The 16,398-nt window shown below is 39.8% G+C and overlaps 1 protein-coding gene across 1 annotated transcript in view; it reads left to right on the forward strand.

Moving 5' to 3' along the window:
• The window catches only part of epha1 (EPH receptor A1), a 153,322-nt gene that overhangs the window by 24,488 nt on the left and 112,436 nt on the right, over nt 1-16,398 (forward strand). The window contains exon 3 of the mRNA XM_062971742.1: nt 10,963-11,030. Coding sequence (XP_062827812.1) covers nt 10,963-11,030 — 68 coding nt within the window. The remainder of the gene's footprint in view (nt 1-10,962; nt 11,031-16,398) is intronic.

The raw sequence follows: 16,398 nt of genomic DNA on the forward strand, positions 1-16,398 counted from the left end.
GGTTTTTTTTTTAACCTGAAAATTTTCGGGGAGGGGGTTGAACCGCTAACACCCCCCCTTGGCTACAGCCCTGCTGACTACTGAATGGCATATGTTCTGTTTAAGAAACTAGAGCTGATGTGGTCTATCCAATGCAATTTTGTGAATCAGCACTCCAAATAACCAAACCGAATCTAAGGTAAAGGTAAAGGTTTCCCCTGACATTAAGTCCAGTCGTGACCAGCTCTGAGGGTTGGTGCTCATCTCCATTTCTAAGCTGAAGAGCCGGCGTTGTCCATAGACACCTCCAAGGTCATGTGGCCGGCATGACTGCATGGAGCACTGTTACCTTCCCGCTGGAGCGGTACCTATTGATCTACTCACATTTGCATGTTTTTGAACTGCTAGGTTGGCAGGAGCTGGGGCTAACAGCAGGCGCTCATTCTGCTCCCGGGATTTGAACCTGGGACCTTTGGTCCGCACGTTCAGCAGCTCAGCGCTTTAACACACTGTGCCACCAAGGGCTCCCAAAAACCGAATCTAGGGTTGACTAAAAACTGATTCGTAACCCTTTTGGTACTAATGTTGGAGAATGGTACCTGTTCAAGTTATCCCTTGTCAAAGTGGGCCTTGGTCAAGTAGATCCTGGCCAAAAAAAATGTTGAGAACCCCTACTTTAACCCAAAATATAGGCATTCTTTTGCCTTTGAGATAAGCTCAAGCAAGATATGCTGTAGCAAGCAGCTGAGAAGAACTTGTATGCCTCATCCTTGATAATAATGTGTAAATGAGTAGGTCTCGGTCCCTGATCCATAGTTTGATATCACTGGTAAATTGAAGTATTCCCCCCTTTTCATAGATTCTGTAATGTGTTGCAGTATATAGGAAGTGATACTCTATCTGTAAAAGAGTACAGTGTTTCATGATCATCTTAAATCTTCACTGTAATGAAGTAAGATTCTCTTTGGAAACTTAAGAACATCTGAGAGCCTGCAGTGAAACAATACTTCTGGGATTTTCTCTCACGCTTTCAAAGCATGCTCAGTTTTATAGCCCTCACTTATTCATGGAGGACCCAGTTGAAATAGGATGGGAATCAGAGAGGCAGAGAATAGTTGCAACAGATGAACATGTGTGTGTGACTTCCATCCAGGTGTCTAAACTTGTTCATAAACTGTGGTCCCACAACAGTATGGCCGAGGGGATGGGAGGGAAAAGAAATTGTCGCTTTGTATTCAAACTTCTAAGCAATTTTTAAATCTTTGTTTTAACAAATCTAGTTGAGTGAGAAAAACTGCCTTACAGAATTGCATGGATTTTGTAGAGATAAGAGTCTGGACAAAGAGTCTGAAATTTACACTGTAATGCCTTGAAATAAAAATATTATAAAATGATGTACAGATGGTACCTGACACCAGAAAGGATTGCCAAGATGTATAAAAATTGTTTTAGAGACTGTTGGAAATGTGGGGGAAAGGTGGACACTTTTTAACCATATGTGCTGGTTATGTAAAAAGGCCACTTATTATTATTTTTTAATCTATGAAAAGAGGTGAAGTGCTAGTATATGTAGAGAGAAGCATTTTTTTTTTCCTTTTTCAAAAAAGGTAAAAAATAACATCTGGGAAACTACTGATCAGTCAATCTGACCATATTACCAAGAAAAATATTGGAACAGACTAGGCAGGAGTCTGTCTGCAATTATCTTGATTGATATAGTAATCAGTAGGCGACAGAATGGGTTGGTCAGGAACAAACATTGCCAAAATAATCTTATATCTTTTTTCGATTAGGTCATTAATTGATGGTGGGAATGCTGTCATTTATCTGTATTACAGAATAGCATTTGATAACATCTCTCATAATATTTTGATTAGCAAACAGATTGAATTTCGAATAGATGGATCCATAACTGGTTGGAAAACTGTGCTCAAAAGAGTTGTCATCAATGGCTTGAAGGCGGTGGAGTGCCACAGTCGTCTGTCCCAAGGCCATTGCTCTTTAACATTTGTATTGAATGGTTTAAAAGAGGAGGAGGTGTGAATCCTTAAGAAGACTGAATCTTTACCAAGTTTGCAAATGACACAAAACTGGGACAGGTAGCTAACACATTGAAAGACAGGAACAGACTTTAGAAATATCTTAATAAACTAGAAAATTGGGCAGAAATGAATTAAAATAAATTAAGACAAATGCAAAATTATTCATTTCAGGTGCAGAAACCAGATACACACTTATAGGATGGGGAATGTATGGCTCAGAAGTACCATATATGAAAACAATTTGAGAGATATTATTAATTATAGAATGAATATAAGAAGCCAGCATTGTGATGCTGCAAGGGGAATGATATTTTAGCTTGCATTAAAAGAGGCATAATGTCCAAGTTGAGAGAAGTACTGTATATACTCAAGTATAAGCCTAGTTTTTCAGCCCTTTTTTTTAGGACTGAAAAAAAAACCCTCCTCGGCTTATACTCGGGTGAGGGTCCTGGTGGGCTTATATTCAGGTCGGCTTATACTCAAGTATATATGGTATATTTATTATTTTTCTCTATTATTATTGGTATTGTTACATTTATTATTTTACTCTATTTATTATTATTATTATTATTATTATTATTATTATTATTATTATTATTACATATTAAATGTAATAGGTAAAGGTAAAGGTTTCCCCTGACGTTAAGTCCAGTCATGTCTGACTCTGGGGGTTGGTGCTCATCTCCATTTCTAAGTCGAAGAGCCGGTGTTGTTCGTAGACACCTCCAAGGTCATGTGGCCGGCATGACTCCATGGAGCGCCGTTACCTTCCCGCCGGAGCGGTACCTATTGATCTACTCACATTGGCATGTTTTCGAACTGCTAGGTTGGCAGAAGTATATAATTGTAACTTTTCTTAAATAATAATAACAATAAAAAAGCCTGCATGAAATGGTCTGTGTAAATGTTCCCAAGGTCAAATGGCTTTAAGTTATAGGAAGGTAGATTGAGATTGAAAATTAGAAGAAATGTCTTGACACTACAAGCGGTTTTGCAGTGGATAAACACCTAAAGATAAATACCTAAAGAGCAGGGGTGATGCCTCATTCTGTAGATAACTGCAAAAAGAGGCTAGAAAGTATCCCTTTAACTCTATGGACCTAATCCCATTTACGGGGATAGCGCCAACTTATCACCCTGCATCGCCCGCATCATCAACTTACTCATCGCACAAGGGGAAGCATTGCTGCTCCTGCACTAGCTCTTTTATACTCTATGGCAGTGGTTCTCAATAATAATAATAATAATAATAATAATAATAATAATAATAATAATAATAATAATCTCCCCAACAGGGACTCGGGGCGGCTTACATGGGCCATGCCCAAAACAATACAAGGTAAACAGCATATAAAAGAACAGCACATCACAATACAATAAGCAATACAATAAATAATAATATCCATTACAAAATAAAACAAGGAGACAATGAAAACAAGGGCAGACCACATGAACATTAAGTTAAAACTCGGGGTGAGAAAGACATGTGGGTCCCCAGATGTTTTTGGCCTATGTCTCCTAGAAATCCCAGCCAGTTTACCAGCTGTTAGGATTTCTGGGAGTTGAAGGCCAAAAAATATCTGGGGACCCCAGGCTGAGAACCACTGCTCTGTGAGCACACGGGAAGCTTCCCCTGTTCTCTTTTCAGTATCCTAGGACACTTATCCTAGTTTTAACTAACTGTCTCATGCAGCCCGCCCTGATATATATATATATATATATATATATATATATATATATATATATATGTGTGTGTGTGTGTGTGTGTGTGTGTGTGTGTGTGTGTATATATATTGTGTTGCATTGTACATGATTATTTATTGTATTGTTTAATTGTATTATGATATGTTGTTTTATATTTTGCTATATTGTACTGTTCTGGGCATGGCCCCATGTAAGCCGCCCCGAGTCCCCGTTGGGGAGATGGTGGCGGGGTATAAATAAAGTTTTATTATTATTATTATTATTATTATTATTATTATTATTATTTATTATTGCAGCATGCTAAAAGGACAGAGCCCCATTGGAAGTAGATGTTTGTACTCTGATGGCATCTGGCAGGCTCCATCCTCCTAGTGTGATGCAAGCGTCTTAGGATGCTGAAAATCAGTAATGTGACGAGGTCCTAAGGTTCTGTCTGTCGAGAGCATTTGTTCAATTATATAAATTCAGCTTCATCAGATATTCAACATTTTATGATGCTCTACATGGATGTAGAAAAAGAAAATGTAAATAGAGGCTGCTTGATAATGTAATACTACACGCACAGCCTGTGACTAATAAATTAAAGGTTAATTGTATCCACCCACAACTGCAATAATTCACGATAATGCAATAATCTACAAATAAATAAATCTATAAAATATTTATAGAAGCAAGAGAAATAATTGTCTCTATTAAAACCCAAGAAGGTGGAATGAAATATTTAAGGATACTTCAGACATCTGATTAAATAGACTCTGCTCCATAAAATTTATGCTATTAAACATTTATTGGTTTTAAAGATGCTATTAAACTCCTCCTGCCCACCCCTATGGAGTAATATGACTATTATTCTGTAAACAAGTATAGAACATTTTTCTAATTTTTGTATTTGATTGATCAAAAATGCAGGCAGGTAGATAGGGCTAATCCTGAACTGGCCCATCATAATTTAACATTGAAAAGAGTGAGATAAATATTGTTTAAAATCACTGTATAATTAAGATGGAGATATTATGAATTCTGTATCCAAGCATATAGGAGCAGTAAATTTAATAACTATCTGATTAATCTGTTTCTGGAGAAGGATTATCAAAGTGCAGGCCATTCAGAATAAATTGGCCGCCTTGATTAGAGTTGAATGGCCTTACCAATTCAAAGCTTGGCTGCTTCCTGCCTGGAGGAATCCTTTGTTGGATGGTTTTGGCTGGTCTTGATTGTTTACTGTCTGGAATTCCCCTAGTTTCAGAGTGTTGTTCTGAGTGTTGCTCTTTATTTACTGTCCTGGTTTTAAAGTTTTTAAATAATGGTAGCCAGATGTTCATTTTCATGGTTTCCTCCTTTCTGTTGAAATTGTTCACATGCTTGTGGATTTCAGTGGCTTCTCTGTGTAGTCTAACTTTGTTTTTAATGTGGGTTGCATGTTGTATGTGTTAAATGTGTTTGTCAAAACTTTTGATATGGCCGATAGGCTAATCAACAAAATGTATTAGCTACTTTATTGAGTGTCCCAACTAAGTATTCCCCCAGGCAAGAAGCAGCCAGACTTTGAAGCTACAAGGGCATTCAATGTTAATCAAGGTGGCCAACATTCACACTTGCCTCAAAAAGACAAGAGTTCTTTTTCTCACCCTGGACTTTCCACACACATATAAATCCCAATAAATAAAGAACAACACTCTGGGAATTCCAGACAGAAAACAATCAGGGCCAGTTAACACCTCCCAACAAAGGATTCCCCAAGGCAGGAGGAGGCCAGATTTTGAAGCTGCAAGGCTATTCATTGCTAATCAAGGTGGCCAAATGCAACAGTCACACTTGCCTCAAAATGACCAGACTTCTTTCTCCCACCCTGGACTTTCCACAGATATATAAACCCCACTGGCCTAGTTTCCAACAAACCTTACAACCTCTGAGCATGCCTGCCATAGATGTGGGTAAAACATCAGGAGAGAATGCTTCTGGAACATGGCCATACAGTCTGGAAAATTCATAGCAACCCAGTGATTCCGGCCATGAAAACCTTTGACAACATATTGATTACAGCACAATCTCAATAAAAGCATCTCACCCCATCACAATTTCCCAAGAAACCCTAGGCTTGAAAGAAACACTGGCTGGCAATCTTAGTTCCAGACATGCATTGTAAATTATGAAAAGAAGCATTGTTTTACAAATTTGTAAGGATGTCCGACACTTATATAGAATCATAGAGTTGTGCCAAGAAGCAGGAAATCGCATTTAAAGCACCCCCGACAGATGGCCACCCAGCCCTTTAGAATTTTGCATAAGACAGGATCCTCTGATTATGCAAAGCAAAGCTTAACCAAAGGAGGTTAAGAAGAAGACAGGGTTAAGAAAACCAGCAAGTCCAAAGTATAGTCACTGAGAATATGCTAAAGTATGCATTCAAGGAGTGCAAGAGAAGAGAATAACAGGTCAAAACAAAAAATAACCATAGGAAAAATCACACTGAATAGTAACCAACATAATTCAGGCAAATGGACAGAAGAGTTGAGGATGAAGAGCAGCGAAAAATGAAACACAAATCAAGATAGAGGGACAATCGAGGCCAAAAGTAGATAATGGCAAAATTTACATTAAGATGGGGAAACAGATGACAAGTATGGAATTCAAAGGAGAAAAGAGAAGGATGAGAAGGAATCAGGAAGCAAAAATAAATAAAAAAAGAGATCTCATCTTCTGGCCAGTAAGGCATGGAGGGTGGGTGGTTAAAAGATGAGCCGTGGGAAGAAGCAGCAGAAGTTTTAGAGTAGGAACCGTCCTCGGCCACAATTAGTTTCATCTACATAGCTATAGGTCTTTAAATGTCACAGCCTTACTCTGGGATGAACCCAAGGAAAAGGAGTTCTGCAATAATTGCTGGACTGCCCAAACCGCAACCAGCAAACTCTTTTATAATCATGATTGCAAACTGGTTTGGAGCTGGTTGTGATTAGGTGTAGCTGCCAAGTCAACCATAGCCATTGGACTGAAACTGGGAAGAGAAAGCCCACACAAAAGATAAAGAAGAAGCAGTGCATCAGTCATAAGGCATTCTTGGTCCCCTAACAAGTCTTATGTTTGTACAAAACCCGGAAACTTATCAGGGTAGAAGCTTAACTAAGGGTGCATCTACACTGTAGAATTGATGCAATTTCACATTTTAACTTACATGGCTCATGTTATGGAACCCTGGGAGATGTAGTTTGGGGAGGCTCCACCACTTTTTGACAGAGAAGATTAAAGACCTTGTTAAGCTACAGCTTCTATCATTCCATGGCATTCTGCCACAACAGGTGTCAAACTGCATTAATTCTCCAGTGTAGATTCACCCTTAGAGACACAGTGGAACAAATTGTGGATTCATTGTAACGAACAAAGTGGGATACAAAATTGTGTTAAAACACATACTTTGTCTTTCTAAGGTATTTCACGTGATCTTTGTTGGCCTCTCATTCCTGTTTCTGCTTCCTTCCCTGAGGCGACACTAATTGATTTGTTGTTCTGGTAATTTGTCCCTGTCACTTCATCCTTTTGCTAGATGTGACTCCTCTGGGTTGGAGAGATGGCTCCTGGCTATGGTGTCATTTCTCTTTCCTATTAAGTCCCAGATAGTTTTAGGTTTATTTTGGGCTAGTTGGCATGTTGTAATCATAGACAATTAATGGCAGTTTTTTTTTTTTTTTGTAAGAAACAAATATAAAGCAGTAATTCACTGATCTCAACTGATACAATATCTCTGATTTAAATGCATGTTTCAAAAATCACATTAAATGTCCTTTAAATGTCCATATGACATTTCATCACATCAATTCAGCTGGCCTTCTGACATCTTGTTGGGATAAGATCATTTTCTATGGCTGTGACGGCGATACCTATGAGTTTTTATTGCAATAAAAATTAGAATCATGTGGATTTAAAATGCCGCAAGTCTCCATAGTTTTCTCTAGAGCAGTGGTTCTCAACCTGTGGGTCCCCTGATGTTTTGGCCTTCAACTCCCAGAAATCCTAACAGCTGGTAAACTGGCAGGGATTTCTAGGAGTTGTAGGCCAAAACACCTGGGGACCCATGGATTGAGAACTACTGCTCTAGAGCTACAAAGGTACAGTTTTTATGACAGTAGCTCAAAAAGACTCCAGAACAAAGGAGAAGTCTCTAGTCTTGGAGATCTTTTTAAAGTGGCTGCAGGAAGTTCTTCCATTTCTGTTTGTCTGACATTACAACTGCAGCAGAGAAAGGAAATGGAAGGCATTTCAGAGGAGACAGGTGGTCCAAAGTATTCCAGGTCTTTCCGTCACACTGGAGGAGCTGGAGATTCCCAGAAAGAATACCTCTCTAAGAATCTCTAGGTCAGTGATTCTCAACCTGTGTGATGACCCATGGGCCTTGTAGTCCTGCTCAGGACATTGTAATTCCTGATGAAGATGAAAACTTGGGTTTTTTACCTTCCCAGTCTGAACTGGATTCCTCTCAGCCAGATCTTTCCCAGGCAGATCTGGGAACCTTGCACCTGCAAGAAAGTTGTCTCCCAGAAGTATGTCAAACAAGCCCAGAGCCTACTTCTCCCGTATTCTTGCGCCGGGAGTTTTGTAAACAACAGAGAAGTTTGGATTCAGCTTCGCGCAGGAGTGCAAGGATTGCAGCTAAGAATGTGGCCAATTAAGACTGCTTCTCGTGAGAATCTTTGGGGAGTCTCACATCTGGTCTCAGAGTTAGCTTTCGGTTCTGATTCCCAGAGAACTGCTTCGGCGGGAAAGCTAGACTCTATTTAGGTGTTTTACCCGCGTAGTAACTTCGCGGAGTCAATTCGTCAGCCTACGGAGCGGGTCGTGTCTGGACAGCGCGCTCCGATTCAAGCCTCGCTCTCGCTCAAGCCTTGCCTTGCTATCCAGCCTTCGCCTTGCTTCCCAGCCTTTGTTTACCTACGGACTTTGCCTTGTTTCCCAGGACCAATCCTTGCCTTGTACCACGGATTTTACCAAGTTATTCCACGGACCTTGTTCTTGTTCCTAGTTACCTTGTTCCACGTTCAAGCCTTGTTTCAAGTATCAAGTTATTTCCTAGCCTCGCTCAAGTTTCATGGACTAAAGGACCTTGTCATCTCCCCTCACTTTGCTTGGCAAAGTGAGTGTTTCGGTTATTGGATTACAACTTTGGACCTTAATATTTCTTATTGGACATTGCTTTCTTGGACTAATTCTGACCTTTCCTGAAAGGTCTAATTCTGGACTATTTTCTACACTTGTTTTTATTAACTTTATATATTCCTTCAATAAAGATATTAGATAGATTCTGGCCTCTGTGTATGGTTATTGGTGCTCTGCAGCCTGGGTCTTGACAACCTGGGTGTAAAGAAGTGTGTTTTTATTATGATTTATAGATGTCATGTTTGTTTAATTTTGTTTTAAAAGTCATGTTTAACTATGTTTAAAAGGGTAAGTATTAGTTACCAGTGCGAGGGGGATGGTAGCCAGCTCAGCATTCTGAGGCAGGTTACCATAGCAACGAAGGCGGACCCACCTGCCGTTTGGAAGAAAAGGAGGGAATGTTTTAAAAAACAGTTTAGTCTGTGATTTTTAGTCACAGGAAAGACACTGGTTCCAAGTTAGGGAAACCAGGGAAGCTCAGACCTCTAGTTGTGTCAAATCAAGCAAGTTAAGTGACTTGTTTGGGTTTATTCAGAGAGTCTGAGAGGTAAGGGGAAGCAATCCCAGTTAGATCCAAAGTGATCAGTTAATAGTTTTGGTTGTAAGAAGAAGAAAAGGTTTAGACTACTCAAGGAAAGGAGAAAGTATTTTGAGAGAGGATTCATCATAAGTTATATTTGCAACAGATTAAGAAAATTTAACTCTGAGAAACAAATTGTAACCACTAAGCTCTGTGCCTGAAATAAACTTATTACAGTAGAGTCTCACTTATCCAACACTCACTTATCCAACATTCTGGATTATCCAACACATTTTTGTAGTCAATGTTTTCAATATATCATGATATTTTGGTGCTAAATTCGTAAATACAGTAATTACAACATAGCATTAATGCGTAATGAACTACTTTTTCTGTCAAATTTGTTGTGTAACATGATGTTTTGGTGCTTAATTTGTAAAATCATAACCTATTTTGATGTATAATAGGCTTTTTCTTAATCTCTCCTTATTATCCAACATATTCGCTTATCCAACATTCTGCCGGCCCGTTTATGTTGGATAAGTGAGACTCTACTGTAATTTTCTTTAACATCTAAGCCTCTGTCACATATATTCTAACTTAAGTTACGCTTCCATCTAAAGTGAATAAAAAAATTCCTCCTCTGCCTGCCACATCTCCACACTGGGGTCCCCAGATGTTTTTGGCCTACAGCTGCCAGAAATCCTAGCCAGTTTACCAGCCGTTCGGATTTCTGGGAGTTGAAGGCCAAAAACATCTGGGGACCCCAGGTTGAGAACCACTGCTCTAGGTCCTCCAATGGGATTCTAAGGTCAGCATCCATAAGTTGGCCATAGAGCTGTCCTAGAGAATCTAGAAATTCCTAGAAAGGTGTTCCCTCAATTTTTCACTTTCACAGAGGTCCTATGCTCCTAATCCCCTAACCAGAGTTAATGTGGAGGGCTCACTATATTCTACTATATTATTCTTCCAAAACAACACATGCTGTATGGAGAAATGATTTTCCATTCCCACTGCTACCCAAGGTATGCATGCCCTTAAAATGCACTAAAGATGTGTGGAACGTCTTCCATAGCAAAGAGAAGGGGTGTAAAGGGAGCTCAAAGGAAGGGAAAGTCCTGTCAAGTAAGCAAAGTCAAGCTGAATAAGCTGTGACACCCCTTATCATGATCTCGCCACCACTGTCCTCCAAACATATTGATGTTGTCTGTTTATCAGTCAATCTACCAGTTACTTTTTAACATCACTCCTGGGTCTCTTGTTTTAGAATACAACTTTTGGTTGCCCATGTACAAGTGATGCCTCCCTATGGCAAACTATGTACCTAGAGCAGAGCGGATAATAGCTTTCCTTTAACAACCAAGGCTAAGGATATGCTAATAAGCTTGGGGCTTATAGCAAGCAGGATGCTGCCCTTCAGCTTGTGTTCTGATTCTAAATAACATACAGCTTATTGGTTGACAAAAACACCAAACTAGATTGATCTTGTATGTTCTTCTGTCATCTCAGCAAACTTTGAAACCTGTCTGACACCTGTCCGTCTAATCTTTTTTTGTATTTTTGTTCCAGTGAATCTTCTTGACACGAGTACTGCTCAGAATGAGCTAGGTTGGTTGCCAGATCCTTCTGAATCTGGGGTAAGTAGGAAACATTCTGTAATGGAACAGGAAGTAATGTATATATTGAACTGCAACATGGAATTTTGTGGTTGTACCGTAGTGGTGGAATTTCAAAAAGCATTGGCCTCGATGTCAGAAAGGCTTCAGGTTGCATCTGTCCGAGCTGATTTAATCTTATGGAAGGAAAATGCAGAGAGAAAACCTATAAATGAGTGGCAGAAGCAGCAAAGGCCTTGGAAAAGAACAGGCAGGAAATAGAAATGTCAAAGGAAGTGATAATGTGAGTGTAAGTGATTTTCAATGGGTGAGATCTGGAAAATGGGAGAAATGCAAAGAAACAAAGGGAAGCTCTTGAGAGAATACAAATGGAGTAGAGATTAGTCTCATGCATTTGTATGGAATCACTACCTGTTTCTGTTTCCATCTGCCATTTCTGAAAACGGGCTTCTACACATACAAACTTTTCTGTTCAAGGTCCGAAAAAATACGAAGATCTTCGGACCTTGGGCAGCAAAGGCTTGTAGGCCCTGCCAGCCAGGGACTACATCTGAGCGGGTTTGGTGCCCAGTGCTTAGCTGTAGGCCCTGCCTACCAGGCCTATGAACATTGAGCGGTTGGCGCTTGGCTGTAGGCCCTGCGAGCTGGGAGTACAAGCATTTAACACTCAGGTGTAGGCCTTGACAACAGGGTTTATGAGCATCGTGTGCCCAGCGCTTGGCTGTAAGCCATGCCAGCCAGGGCCTACAGCCGGCGTGCCGAAAATAAACCGGCTACCTTCCCCCCTTCTTTTTTTGTTTCACTGTTCTTTCCGTTCTGGAGGGGGTTGTACCATTCCGTGCCATCTGAATGGATAGAACAGAACAAAAACATGTAAGAAACAGATGAAACAGGGCCCAACTCTAGTACAGATGCTTGTACCGGGACTTGCATAGGAGAAGAAAGCCAACATTCACATTACAAGACGGAACTTTGGACATTAATTTGAAAAAAAAAAAAGTTAACAAATTTCTATGCACGCTGCACATACCTTATTTGTAGCGCAAAGAAGACATGAACAAAAACACAATATTTGAAATGAAAAACAATTTTAACCAACATAAATTTACCGGTATTTCAATGGGAAGTATGGGCCTGCTTTTGGCTGATGAGATAGTCACGATTGTTGCTGTTGTTGTGTGCCTCCAGGTCATTTCTGATTTAGGGCGACCCTAAGTCTAAAATTTAGGGTAGGGCGCAGGGGTGGGTAAATGAGGGCCACATCCAAACCACAGGCCTTAGTTTGGGACCTTTGACTTAGAACCATCTTTAAGATCTTTGTCCAGCCTTTTCTCTATTTTTCTGCAAACGGTATTATGGATCAATAGCTGTTATGTGGTTTAGCTTAATGATCGAGCCCACAGATCATATGTGATGTTGATTTTTACTTGATGGTATCTATTAATACATTTCCCCCTTTATTTTGCACTTTTTGGTCTCATTCCATGAACATCTAGCTTTGTGTTTCTTTACTTTCTTCCAGCATTTACTTCCCAACACTTCATTTGGGAGACAAAATCATGTTGCTGTGTGCCTTCAGGTTATTTCTGACTTATAGTGATCCTAAGTCAAACCTATTTTGGGATTTTCTTGGCAAGATTTATTCAGAGGGGATTTGCCATTGCCTTCCTCTGGGGCTGGGAGTGTGTGACTTGCCTAAAGTTATCAGTGAGTTTCCATGGCAAAGTGTAGACGTGAACCCTGGTCTCCTGGAGTCCTAGTCTCCAGAAGACGGAAATGAAAGGAGAAGGCTTTGCCTTTGTTTGTGTTGTGTGTCTTATTCTATGTGATTGTAATAAGGCACTGAATGTTTGCCTGTGTCTGCTTTATATATTGTAATCCGCTCTGAGTCCCTTCGGAGAAAAGGGTGGAATATAAATGATGATGATGATGATGATGATGATGATTTGTCCAATACACAAACCACTACACCCTGTTGGTTCTAGTTGCCCATTGTGAGCTGTATGTTAATTGTTTTAAGAGTTCTGTTCTGTTTTTTAGTGCTGAAATATGAAAAAGCTCCATACAGATAGACAATTTCTGTTAAGGATTCCCAAATAAATTTCTTGATCATAAGCTCTCAAGATTTATTTATCTATTTAAATTTATCCTTGTGTAAGTCTACGTGATTATACTTCAAACGTTTTTTTGGAAATGCACAGTAAATCTCCATTGCCTCTGGGGATTTTCACATATACTTCAGCTGCTCTCTCTCTCTCTTTTTTTTTTTTGATGTTCTTGCAGTGCAGTAAGGTGACCTCGACTTTTCTGAGAGTTGTTCTCACTTGCATTTAGATTGGTGCTTTTGTTTCATGGGAAAGGAAGGCTCTACCAGGCTATCATTCCAAAGTCTTCCTTTTGTAGACGTTTCTTTTACAGCATGAGCAAGGAATATGTGATTCCTTGGAATCCCAAATCTTTGACACTACACAATTCTAGTGCTGTGATTCCATATTAATTCCCATGAGTGAACCATATGGAATCATGAGTTTTGCTGGTTAGGAAAGGGTACTAGAGAGTTCTAATGCATCTCCAAATTGCAAACTCTGGAATTTCATAGTCTGCAGCTGTGGCTATCAGAAAGGGGATCAGAGTGTTAAAATTGTGTAGTGTGAAAGAAACCTAAATCAAAGGCTAGCAAACTATAGCATTCTGGCCCCTGATACTTTTTTTTTGGCATCTCTAACATCCTGCGGTGGCTCAATGTGTTAAACCTCTCAGCTGCTGAACTTGCAGACCGAAAGGTCCCAGGTTCAAACCCGGGGAGCAAAGTGAGCTCCCGATGTTAGCTCCAGCTTCTGCCAACCTAGCAGTTTGAAAACATACAAATGTGAGTAGATCAATAGGTACTGCTCCGGCGGGAAGGTAACGGCGTTCCATGAAGCCATGTCGGCCACATGACCTTGGAGGTGTCTACAGACAACATCGGCTCTTCAGCTTAGAAATGGAGATGAGCACCAACCTCCAGAGTCGGACACGACTGAACTTGACATCAGGGGAAACCTTTACCTTTACCTTAACATCCCCTAGTCTCTTGGATCAGCTCTTTTCACCCCACCCTACCTTCCTAAAAAATGAAAGGGACCAAAACCAAACAAAGACAAAGATGTGTATAAAATAAAAATAGCCTGGGCCATAACAAAGGAGTGAGGAGAGGAATCCCATCCCTTGAAATCATGTTATTGTCAGTATGCTGGCACATACTTGAACACGCCTATCTGTATTTTATAATGCGTTTTATGAATGTTTTATGTAAGTTAATTTTTAACTGATTTATAGTGTATTGTACAGGTTTTATATGTGTGTTTCATTGTAAGCCGCCCTGAGTCCCCTGTTGGGTGAGAAGGGCGGGATATAAATATTGTAATAAATAAATAAATAAATAAATAAATAAAATAAGTGAAAGGGACTCATTGCACTAAGGTAGTAGATCAAGCAGGTTTACTCATTGATAGCTAGGGATGGGAAAATCATGACAGGGGGAGACAAACTGGTCAGAGGATACACATGGTATCATGTAGTGACAGTCCAGCTGCAATACCACAGAGGCGCAATGGGTTAAACCCTTGTGCCGACTGGCCTGCTGGCCTGAAGGTTGAGTTGCTGACCTGAAGGCTGCCCATTCAAATTGAATCGAGATGGGATGAGCTCCTGTCTGTCAGCTCTAGCTTACGGGGACATGAGAAAAGCCTCCCAGCAGGATGGTAACACATCCGGGCATCCCCTGGACAACATCTCTGTAGATGGCCTTGAAGTATGTTCTCAAGTCACTTCTGACATGATAAAAAAACCGCAACACCAGTTTCCTACTTCATGTGATAAATTCCTGTATTTATATAGAAAATCTGAACAGCAAAAAAGATGGAAAATGTGCTAACACAGCTTGTCAGTATCCCCATGTCCTTTCAGTAATCAAGGCTGTTTTAAGGACCCTGTCCCTGTTTATACAAATAGATACCTATGGCTTTAAAAAACTATTTTGATACAGACATATAAGCAGAGTATTAGCCATAGGGCCAAATTATGTGTGATGCAAACTGCAATTTGCTTCTGTATGATTTTGTTAAGTAAATAACAAAAACATAGGAGGTAAATTGAATCAGCACCGAAGGATGATGGAGAGTGCCTTTAATCCATTATCTCTCACACAATGCCAATCCAGATCACTTCCCCTATTCTTGCTCTTTGTGATGGGAGCATGGAAGAGTTTGTCCCTGAAAAAATAGTAGACAGCTAGGGCAAAGGTTTAAAGCCCTCACCCTGTGACACCAATCCAGAGGAGGAGGATAGAACAAATAGAGGAAAGCTCAAATAAAACATAATCAGCACAAAACAAACCTTCCAGAATCAGCACAATCCTCAGCGATTACTGGAATCACCACAGTCAGAGTGATCAGCACAACCATAATCGGCACAATGCATGCTAAAAATACACACAATAAAAATAAACAAGTTGTATTGCTTCAATTTAAAACAAACACTACAAAAACAGCCCATTATAAGCTTTTATTCCAGGCTTTAGCAGTATTGGCTGGCCATTAGTACTCTTTCAAAAGAATACTTCTCATCAGCCAAGGTGGCCAAGGACCAACTGAGCAACCACTGGATCAAGTGATGCTCTATTAGATCTATGCTCCTCCCAATCTGATGATCTTGGAAATTATTTAGGATTATTCTCATCCTAGCCCAACTTTGTTCCAGAGTTGTGACTGTGTCACTGGGTGGTAAGAGGTTTCAGTCTGGGATAATTTGGCTCCTCTCTCACCCAGTTCTGTTGGCAAATATTTATTTTGGCAAATTTCTGAAATCATCTATCAGAAGAGGTTTCTGCCAACAAAAGGGAATTTCTACTGAGACAAGTGCTTAAGCACCTAGTTTTTACCAATTGTGGTTGTAGAATTGTACAGCCTGCCAACTGCCTAGTTATTAAAAAAAACTAGGCAGATGCCCCCCTCTTTACTTTACAGAAGAGAATAATGCAGTAGTAGCAAGTGTGTTGTAACTAAAGTTATGTCCAGACATGCAAAACATGTTTGCTGCTTGTGCCACTTGAGACAAACAGTCCCTGTGTTGATCGCTGACATGTAGAAATGTGAAGTTCCAGAGGGAAGAAGTTTTTAAAAAGTAGGAAAATCTGTTTTTGGCATGTTTTCCATAGATTTAAAATTGGATTATGGGATATGAATAACATATTTATGATAAGGTGTTAATATATTTACTTTCCCACCTTACTTCCAAAATCTATATAGCAGATAGACCTTTAGTTAAGATTATGTACAGTATCATTGCCATTTCTGGTCTTGATTTCCTTTTCTCAGATTTCTTTTATATGTGTCTGCTTGGCATTATG

Source organism: Anolis carolinensis, chromosome 2, assembly GCF_035594765.1.
Source record: "Anolis carolinensis isolate JA03-04 chromosome 2, rAnoCar3.1.pri, whole genome shotgun sequence".
Lineage (NCBI taxonomy): Eukaryota > Metazoa > Chordata > Lepidosauria > Squamata > Dactyloidae > Anolis > Anolis carolinensis.